Source organism: Myxine glutinosa, chromosome 5, assembly GCF_964187855.1.
Source record: "Myxine glutinosa chromosome 5, kmMyxGlut1.1, whole genome shotgun sequence".
In the NCBI taxonomy this organism is placed as follows: domain Eukaryota; kingdom Metazoa; phylum Chordata; class Myxini; order Myxiniformes; family Myxinidae; genus Myxine; species Myxine glutinosa.
In genome coordinates this window covers 80481434-80491705 of record NC_136265.1, presented here as the reverse complement: position 1 = coordinate 80491705, position 10272 = coordinate 80481434, and the positions used below count along the sequence as shown (strand labels likewise).

At 40.6% G+C, this 10272-nt stretch overlaps 1 protein-coding gene across 6 annotated transcripts; it reads right to left on the bottom strand.

The window, feature by feature from the left end:
• Positions 1 to 4431: 4431 nt before the first annotated feature.
• On the bottom strand, positions 4432 to 8901 carry LOC137427419 (uncharacterized). 6 transcript variants are annotated; one of them, XM_078778221.1, is made up of 2 exons: positions 6071 to 8901; positions 4432 to 5986 (listed from the first exon to the last, which is right to left on the bottom strand). In XM_078778221.1, the coding sequence occupies exons 1-2, from the start codon at positions 8899 to 8901 to the stop codon at positions 5179 to 5181; spliced, it is 3639 nt and encodes a 1212-aa protein (XP_078634347.1). In that variant the 3' UTR covers positions 4432 to 5178. The 6 variants fall into 6 exon arrangements, with proteins under 6 accessions (XP_078634347.1, XP_078634346.1, XP_078634345.1 ...); XM_078778220.1 differs by having other exon boundaries at positions 4432 to 7107; positions 7192 to 8901; XM_078778219.1 differs by having other exon boundaries at positions 4432 to 7125; positions 7204 to 8901.
• Positions 8902 to 10272: the final 1371 nt, after the last annotated feature.

Below are 10272 nucleotides of genomic sequence, written 5' to 3'. Positions count from 1 at the left end.
TAAACATGAACTGATTAAATGTTGGGGTCAATAGGTCAAAGGTCAGAGGTCATGTCAGGTAAAAATGTGAGAACTTGTGAACAGCGGAAGGGATTTAAATTAAAACTTGGTACAGGTATGTCTAATGATGTAAACATGAACTGATTAAATTTTGGGGTCAATAGGTCAAAGGTCAGAGGTCATGTTCGGTAAAAATGTGCAACTTGGGCACAACTGAATGGATTTAAATCAAAGTTGATACAAGTATTATAATGACGTAATAATGTGGGCGGAGGCGTATCAGTCACGTCGTGACATCGAAGAGTGCCGTTCTATTTTTTTTAATTGAACCCTAAAACACCATTTCCACCTGTATCATCAGTAGAAGGTCGATATATGAGTTCATTCATTTTGCTGGCCATATTTTCCACAATCTTGAATTGGGGGTTTCCGGCTAAAATTTCAGTTTGGCAAGTGATTTTCGTCATCAGCAGGGTCGATTTAGTCCAGAAAGGTATGTTGCCAGAAATAAGCATAACTTGTCTCCTCTTACATTGCATTTTTCATTTTTCATGCCGAGTCTATCAATTTTGTCTATGTTTGCAATTATATTTTTGGTTATTTGGATCATGGCTTTCAATGCAGGCGAGTCACATGCTCTAACAATCTCTCCACATGGATTGGCAATTGAAAAAAACAATCTACTTTTCTGGATACCAATGGAAGAAGTGCAGTCCTTGTAAATCCATGCACTTTTCACTGTAACCCCTTTCATGGGAGGGTCATATCAAAAAGCCGTCATCAAAGGTGAATTTCCATCTGGGTATTCTCCTTCGAACTGAGGAATACCTGAGCTGAATCTAGCTCAGAACGGTGAGTAACACTTTCACATAGAGCTCAATTGAGTTTGGCTGCCCATTTTGGATTGATGCTCCTGCTGTTACGGATTCGTCGCTTCCGCCTTTGTTGTTATTATATACTTGTTGGATTTTTAGTTTCAGGTAATATTGTTGGTAACATTTCTGTGTGAAATGGAGATGACTTTAGTAAAAGGTAAAAATAAATGTTTGTGAAGGAAAAGGGAAAATGCGGCAAAGAAACTGGAAGAGGAGAGAGGAGGAGATCGGCAGGGAGAGGAGACGGCCATGAGAGATACAGCCGTGAGTCTCATCGAGGCTGCAAGCGGACTTTTTCGATATTGGTCGCGAATGAATTGGATGGGGACTTAACTAACCAGAGCCTGTTCGGGTATTGAGGGACACGGGAGCACATCAATGGTTGATGCTCGAGGGCATTTTGCGATTGTGTGAAAAAACTGCAACTGGGGTTAGCGTCCTCTTACAGGGGTTTGATGGCTTAGTTAAAGCTCCTCTTCATGTGATCCATTTAAAGTCTGAGTTGGTGTCAGGACCAGTCACCATAGGTTTGCAAGCCACTCTTCCTGTGGATGGAATTTCTTTTATTATCGGGAACGATTTGGCCGGTGGTCGAGTTTCAAGTAATCCGATGTTGGTTGAAAAGCACAGGATGGGAAAAAACACAGCACAGTTAGAGCAGGAGAATCCGGGTATCTTTCCATCATGTGCAGTGACGCATGCTAGGAATAGGAAACGCTCTGAAGAGAACGAGAAGGAAGGTGATGTGGATTTTGGTTCCATAGATATATTGGAGGAATGGTCTGGGAGACGCGGTAGGAAAGAGAGTGACACCAAGGAACCTAATGATAAGGTTTCATCTGGACTAAAAAGGATAAAATGGAGTGTCCGTTTAATTGTGGCTTATGGGACTTGATCAGCCATAGTTTTTATTTGTAGTTTACTGGGTGTGAGTATTACTTTTGGTTGTTAAAGACATTTTTGGTATGGAAATAAAGTTTTCACCATGTTCAAACTTTCCTCCTTGAAGGCGGGAAGTGTTACGGATTCGTCGCTTCTGCCTTTGTTGTTATTATATACTTGTAGGATTTTTAGTTTCAGGTAATATTGTTGGTAACGTTTCTGTGTGAAATGGAGATGACTTTAGTAAAAGGTGAAAATAAATGTTTCGGAAGGAAAAAGGAAAACGTGGCAAAGAAACCGGAGGAGGAGAGAGAGGAGAAGACCGGAAGTGAGAGGAGACGGGCATGAAAGAGATGGCCGTGTGTCGCATCGAGGCTTTTTCGATATTGGTCGCAAATGAATTGAGGCTTCCTGTGAAAGGGATTGCCCGCGAAATCGTCCCACATTGTGATTGCAATTAAACCTGCGTCTCAGGTTTTGGTACCAAGCATGAACGATTGTTGGTGGGAAAGCAAGCGCCTCCATTACAGGCCAATCTGCCATTTTTCCTCAAGGAGGCCGTCCACCTCGTGGTTCGTGTTTTGTCGTTGGGATTCCCATATTGACATCATCGTGTGGATCACCGTTGGTTTCCATAATCGGCTTAATCTTTGATGGACGTGGGGCGTGGATTGCATTCACGTTTTGGGGGATCATTACCATGCCGCAATCTGCCCAACCTCTCACGTCGTCCGCAGCCGCGTCGATACCTGCATGTTCTTGCCGTTCTACACAACTTCGACCTTCACCCGCGTAGGGATTTGTGCACGGACTTTGGGGAGTGTTTCATTCCACTCACGTTTGGCGTATTGTTAGTTTATTGCTTTGAGAGCATTGGGGAATGATGGCACCATCATATGTATTGTTCGTTCGATGCAAGTGATATTTTCATGGTACTTTCTTTGATAGTGTTATTATTCTGTATGTGAGAGTTCTTAACACAATTACTTGTTTTGTTCTACACAATTGCATTGGTGTGGTTTTACCATGGTTTATTAAAACACTCAAAATAACAAATCTTTCTGCCGCGTTCCCACTGGAGACTCTGAGGGGCACCGTAACTGGGGTTTGGGGAGAGAACACATAAAACTGCCTCACACCTTGCTCCTCTTGAGGCAGTCACAAACAAGTCCTTTGACAACATTGCAATCTCAAGACAGGAGATGTATTCCCAGGAATTGTCACTCTCCCACCAGCAGGAAGTTGGTGGGCTCCTTATTTTATACAAAACAAGCAGGGGTAACTGGCTTTGTCAGGTGCTGTCCTAATCCTGTTGCCATTTTGAGTTGTTCGGGTTCAAATCAAAAGGGTCAAGTTGTTCGGGTCAAAATCAAAATTTGTTTTTTTTTCTATGTTTTATTTTTGTGGGGACCAAAAACACTTCCCAACCGCCATGAAGGAATGGGGTCAGGGATAATTTAATATTACCTTTATCATCGATATCATAAATGGTGCTCTGTCTGTCTGTCTGTCTGTCATGTGATATCTTGAGAACAGATTAACGGATTTCAACAAATCCAACTATGGTGGATTCAGGGAAATCCCAGGAAGGTTTGTGATGCAAAAAACAAAATGGGTACATGGGCACAAGTGGCGATACGACAAATGCCAACTTGCGACGCTCGTTATCCTTCCCTGCATGGAGTGCAGGATCTCCCAGGAAACCTTTTTTGTTCTTGCTCCATAGATTAGCCATCACAGCTGCGCCGAGGAAATGGAAACCACCAATGGCGCAAAGGCAGTGATGAGGACACCTCATACAGTCGTTTGATTCTTGGCATGGCATGTACCAAATTAATATTCACTCCAGACAGTTTGATCAAAAGAAAAAAGGGGGGAGAGGGAGCGAGAAATTATTTATATTTTGATCTTCCTCGTTGTGTGTTGTTGTATATTATTCGTAATTCAGCATCTAAAAAGGCTGCGATTAATATCCTATCAACAATCTCCTCGATACACCAGCCAATTTTATTTTTCGCCTTACCAAAATCTTTTTTTTGCAATTACACAAAGATTGGTATTCCTGTAAGCGAAGCGATGGGTCTTATATTCTAGTATCTACAAGAGCTGTGGAATTAAAGAGCGATTTAAAAAATAAAACTTTTCAAAAAAAAAGTGTTTGCCTAAAACACTCACCGGCACTCACTGATGAACCTCTGAAAGTTGGACAAAGATCCACTTGGCCATGTTTGAGAAAAATGGCAGCACACACACACACAGACATACCGAAAAACATCTCTCATACACAATGATCGTACTGCCCTTTCCTAATACGACCGGAATCCCCTCTTGTGAAAGCCCTGGTTGCAGTATGTTCCTGAAAAGAAATAATTAGGAATGGAAGAAAGCCACCTCTCTTCTACATTATTGTCCCAAGTCAAAGACATTTCAAAGAGAAAATCTTTACTGTGGGATAATAAACAAGCACATTGAAGAATGCATCACTGCCTTGAAGAGGATACTCCACTCACATGGACTTAACCTTTCCAAGTTGGAATAAATGTTGCCAATAAATGTGGAAGTTCCAACAACGAGGATGGATGTGCACCTTATCAACGTCATAGAAAAAGGGAATTGAGGCAGAAAACTGTTGTAAAACCTTTATAGACACCATTATAAAAACCATGAACAAAAATCTGGATGTGTTCAAACCATTTTCAAGCATCTTCCACCCAGTGCTATAACCTCAAAAATGTCGATCCCATTTTGGTGTTGCAGAAATCAAGCACATCAGAGATCATTGCTCTGAGTTGTCAGGTTTCATAAACTGTCACAAAGCAGGAATTTCCACAGCTCAAACCGATTAAAGTTAAGAGTTTAAACAAAACTGCACTGTCCATGTGAAAGTTGTGCTCAGTTGTGAAAAACGAGTAAGGGTGCCAATATTTTTGGCCATGACTGCACCTCTACTTGACCACAAAAAAGACTTTCCACAGTTGACGACACTGAATCCAAATCCTGATCCTGATAAAGATGATAACAAGGACCAAACCTCCACCATAAACTTTAAACAAGTTAATGAAGATTGTCATTAAAGAATCCCAGATAGAAAAACGTAGACTTCAATGCTGGTTGTAAAATGAGGGGATGTGGAAAAAAAAAGGAGAATACAAAACAACATTTGAAATTGGTGAATGCATGTTGAAATGACTGGTGCCTTAATGATGATTTTACCAATTCGGATTGAATCAAATTGATCTTTGAACAAAATACCTCAAGACACACAGAGCACTTTTAGGCTTCTCTCCCATGGGAACTTCTAAGATGTCGGTGCAAATGTGATGAATGAAAAAAATCCTTCTTGCAATCAGAACACTTGTAAGGCTTCTCTCCTCTGTGTATCCTTTGATGATTTTTTAATTTGCCTTTATCACCAAATGCCTTAAAACGCACAGAGCACTTGTGTGGCTTCTCTCCTGTGTGTATTCTTGGATGCCTCTTCAAAGTATGCGAGAGAGGAAAGGCCTGAAGACACAGAACACTTGTACGGCTTCTCTCCCGTGTGAATTTTTTGATGTTGATGCAAACGTGATAAAGAAACAAAATCTTTGTTGCAAACAGAACACTTGTAAGGCTTCTCTCCTGTGTGAAGTTTTTCATGATATGCTAATGATGCTCTTTGAGTAAATGCCTTAAAACACACAGGGCACAAATAAGGCTTCTCTCCCGTGTGTGTCCTTTGATGCTTTTTTAATGTGCCTTGATCACCAAATGCCTTGAAACACACAGAACACTTGAAAGGCTTCTCTCCCGTGTGTATCCTTTGATGCCTTTTCAATTTTCTTTTCTCAACAAATGCCTTAAAACACACAGAACACTTGTGTGGCTTCTCTCCTGTGTGTAGTTTTTCGTGATATGTCAATGTTCCTCTCTCAAGAAATGCCTTAAAACACACAGAGCATTTGTGTGGCTTCTCTCCCGTGTGAATTTTTTCATGTTGACGGAAATTTGATGAAGAAGCAAAATCCTTGTTGCAAACAGAACACTTGTAAGGCTTCTCTCCTGTGTGTATCCTTTGATGTTTTTTTAATGTGCCTTTATCAGCAAATGCCTTAAAACACACAGAACACTTGTAAGGCTTCTCTCCCGTGTGTATCCTTTGATGTATTTTTAATGTGCCTTGATCACTAAATGCCTTAAAACACACAGAACACTTGAAAGGCTTCTCTCCTGTGTGTATCCTTTGATGACTTATTAATTTTCCTGTATCACCAAATGCCTCAAGACACACAGAGCACTTGTAAGGCTTCTCTCCCGTGTGTATCATTTGATGCCTTATTAATATTCTTTTATCACTAAATGCCTTAAAACACACAGAACACTTGTGTGGCTTCTCTCCTGTGTGTATTCTTTGATGCCTTCTTAATGTTTGTCTGTGAGGAAATGCCTTAAAACACACAGAACACTTGTAGGGCTTCTCTCCTGTGTGTATTCTTTGATGTTGATGCAAATATGATGAACAAGTAAAAGCCTTGTTGCAAACGGAACACTTGTAGGGTTTCTTTTCTGTGTGTATTTTTTGATGCCTTTTTAATATTCTTTTATTGCCAAATGCCTCAAGACACACAGAACACTTGTAAGGCTTCTCTCCAGTGTGTATTCTTTGATGCCTTTTTAATATTCCTTCATCACGAAATGCCTTAAAACACACAGAACATTTGTACGGCTTCTCTCCCGTATGTATTCTTTGATGCATCTTCAAAGTATGCGAACGACGAAAGGCCTTAAAACACACAGAACACTTGTGAGGCTTCACTCCTGTGTGCATTTTTTCGTGATATGTTAATGTTGCTCTTTCAATAAATGCCTTAAGACACACAGAGCACTTGTAAGGCTTCTCTCCCGTGTGAATTTTTTGATGTCGGCACAAATGTGATGAACGAACAAAATCTTTGTTGCAAACAGAACACTTGTAAGGCTTCTCTCCCGTGTGTATCTTTTGATGCATCTTTAATTTGCCTTGATCACCAAATGCCTTAAAACACACAGAACACTTGTGAGGCTTCTCTCCCGTATGTATTCTTTGATGCATCTTCAAAGTATGCGAGAGAGGAAAGGCCTTAAGACACACAGAACACTTGTAAGGCTTCTCTCCCGTGTGAATTTTTTGATGTCGGCACAAATGTGATGAACGAACAAAATCTTTGTTGCAAACAGAACACTTGTAAGGCTTCTCTCCCGTGTGTATCCTTTGATGCTTTTTTAATATGCCTTTATCACCAAATGCCTCAAGACACACAGAACACTTGTAAGGCTTCTCTCCTGTGTGTATTTTTTGATGATGATGCAAATATGATGAAAAAGCAAAAGCCTTGCTGCAAATGGAACACTTGTGTGGCTTCTTTTCTGTGTGTATTTTTTGATGACTTATTAATGCTTGTCTCTGAACAAATGCCCTAAGACACACAGAACACTTGTGTGGCTTCTCTCCTGTGTGTATTTTTTGATGACATGTTAATGTTTGTTTCTGAACAAATGCCTTAAGACACACAGAACACTTGTAAGGCTTCTCTCCTGTGTGTATCATTTGATGCCTTATTAACGTTTGTCTCTGAGGAAATGCCTTAAAACACACAGAACACTTGTGTGGCTTCTCTCCCATGTGTATTTTTTCATGTTGACGCAAATATGATGAACAAGCAAAATCCTTGTTGCAAAGAGAACACTTGTAAGGCTTCTCTCCCATGTGTATCCTTTGATGTTTTTTCAATATTCCTTTCTCAACAAATGCCTTAGAACACACAGAACACTTGTGTGGCTTCTCTCCTCTGTGTATTTTTTCGTGATACGTTAATGTTCCTCTCTTAATAAATGCCTTAAAACACACAGAACACTTGTGTGGCTTCTCTCCTGTGTGTATCCATTGATGACTTTTTAATTTTCCTTTATCACCAAATGCCTCAAGACACACAGAACACTTGTAAGGCTTCTCTCCTGTATGTATCCTTTGATGACTTTTTAATGTTCCTTGATCACCAAATGCCTTAAGGCACACAGAACACTTGTAAGGCTTCTCTCCCGTGTGTATCCTTTGATGCCTTTTTAATGTTCCTTGATCACCAAATGCCTTAAAACACACAGAACACTTGTGAGGCTTCTCTCCTGTGTGTATTTTTTCATGATATGTTAATGTTGCTCTTTCAATAAATGCCTTCAGACACACAGAACACTTGTAAGGCTTCTCTCCTGTGTGTATCCTTTGATGCTTTTTTAATTTGCCTTGATCACTAAATGCCTTAAAACACACAGAACACTTGTGAGGCTTCTCTCCTGTGTGTATTTTTTCGTGACATATTAATTTTCCTCTTTCAACAAATGCCTTAAAACACACAGAACACTTGTGTGGCTTCTCTCCCGTGTGAATTTTTTGATGTTGATGCAAATTTGATGAAGAAGCAAAATCCTTGTTGCAAACAGAACACTTGTAAGGCTTCTCTCCTGTGTGTATCCTTTGATGCTTTTTTAATATTCCTTTGTCACCAAATGCCTTAGGACACACAGAGCACTTGTAAGGCTTCTCTCCCGTGTGTATCCTTTGATGCTTTTTAAATATTCCTTTATCACCAAATGCCTCAAGACACACAGAACACTTGTAAGGCTTCTCTCCTGTGTGTATCCGTTGATGCTTTTTTAATTTGCCTTGATCACTAAATGCCTCAAGACACACAGAACACTTGTAAGGCTTCTCTCCTGTGTGTATCCTTTGATGCCTTTTTAATATTTTTTTATCACCAAATGCCTTAAGACACACCGAGCACTTGTGTGGCTTCTCTCCCGTGTGAATTTTTTGATGATGATGCAAATATGATGAAAAAGCAAAATTCTTGTTGCAAACAGAACACTTGTAAGGCTTCTCTCCCGTGTGTATCCTTTGATGTTGACGCAAATGTGATGAATCAAAAAAATCCTTACCACAAACAGAACATTTGTGTGGTCTCTTCCTTCCTTGGATATTCTTGAGAGTCTCTGCGCAGCTTTTGCAACTGCGGTTGGAAGACGTGCTTCTATTTGTATCTGTTTCTTGACAAACATTCTGTGTCATGTGATGATTGAAAACTTCTGAGCAGAACAACTTAGAACAGTTGCAACAAGAAACCAGTGTCATTTGTTTCACTGAAAAGAAAAATCACAAAAAGTATTCAAAATTTACCAAAACTTCAAAATGTTGGATAATTGATAATATTTCAGTCAGATTAGATGAAGCATTTGCCATATTTCTGTCCTTCATTCAATGGACAAGCTCAATACCAAGGATTCAAAAATGGCAGAATTTTCCAAAATGTATCTGACATTGACCGAGCTACCTTACCTACCTTACCAGAGGTTATTCGATTATTTTAGCAGCAGAAAATAACAAGGTGTAATGTGTGGTCCTTACTAATATTGTTACGTATGTGGGGGTAGGCAAATGATTACCATGTAATAATAATAATAATGCATTTATTTTATATAGCGCTTTTCAGGAAGCCCAAAGACGCTTTGACAGAGTGCAAAACATAATGCATAGCAAAACATAAAAACAATTGCAAAAAAAGAAGAATCAATAGGGAAATATTCAAAGCACAAAGGAGGGAGAAGGAGAGGAGATAGTCAGGGGTTAGATGCTGTGGGTTAAATGTTGAATGCAGTGTTGAACAGGTGGGTCTTGAGTGATGTTTTGAATGTGGTGAGTGAGGAGGAGTCTCTGATGGTGTGAGGTAGCGAGTTCCAGAGGGTGGGAGCAGCGATGGAGAAGGCCCTGTCCCCCCAGGATCTAAATTTGGTCCGGATGGGGGGGGGGGGGGGGGGTCAGGAGCCTCTCCTCAGTGAAAGACACATGAAAGCCCGCTTGGAGTTTGCAAAAAAGCACCTAAAGGACTCTCAGACTGTGAGAAACAAGATTCTGTGGTCTGATGAAACCAAGATTGAACTGTTTGGCTTCCGTCTGGCCACTCTGCCATAAAGCCCAGATCGGTGGTGTTTTGCAGTGATGGTTGTCCTTCTGGAAGTTTCTCCCATCTCCACACAGGATCTCTGGAGCTCAGCCAGAGTGACCATCGGGTTCTTGGTCACCTCTCTTACCAAGGCCCTTCTCCCCCGATTGCTCAGCTTGGCCGGGCGGCCAGCTCTCGGAAGAGTCTTGGTTGTTCAAAACTTCTTCCATTTAAGAATTATGGAGGCCACTGTGCTCTTGGGAACCTTCAATGCAGCAGAGATTTTTTCGTCGGCTTCCTCAAATCTGTGCCTCGACACAATCCTGTCTCTGAACTCTGCACGCAGTTCCTTCGACCTCATGGCTTGGTTTTTTTTTTTGCTGTTTTTTAAAATTTATATCCAAGATCGAGGCTCATGAAAGAGCTAACATTAATCACACAAAAAGTCAAACCGACACATAAAACACAAAAAATAAGGGGAGCGGTAGACAAGATTGGGAGAGAGGGGGAAGGACACAAACACAACATTTGAGAGCAGGGACATCAGGAGAAATGTTTTAGGG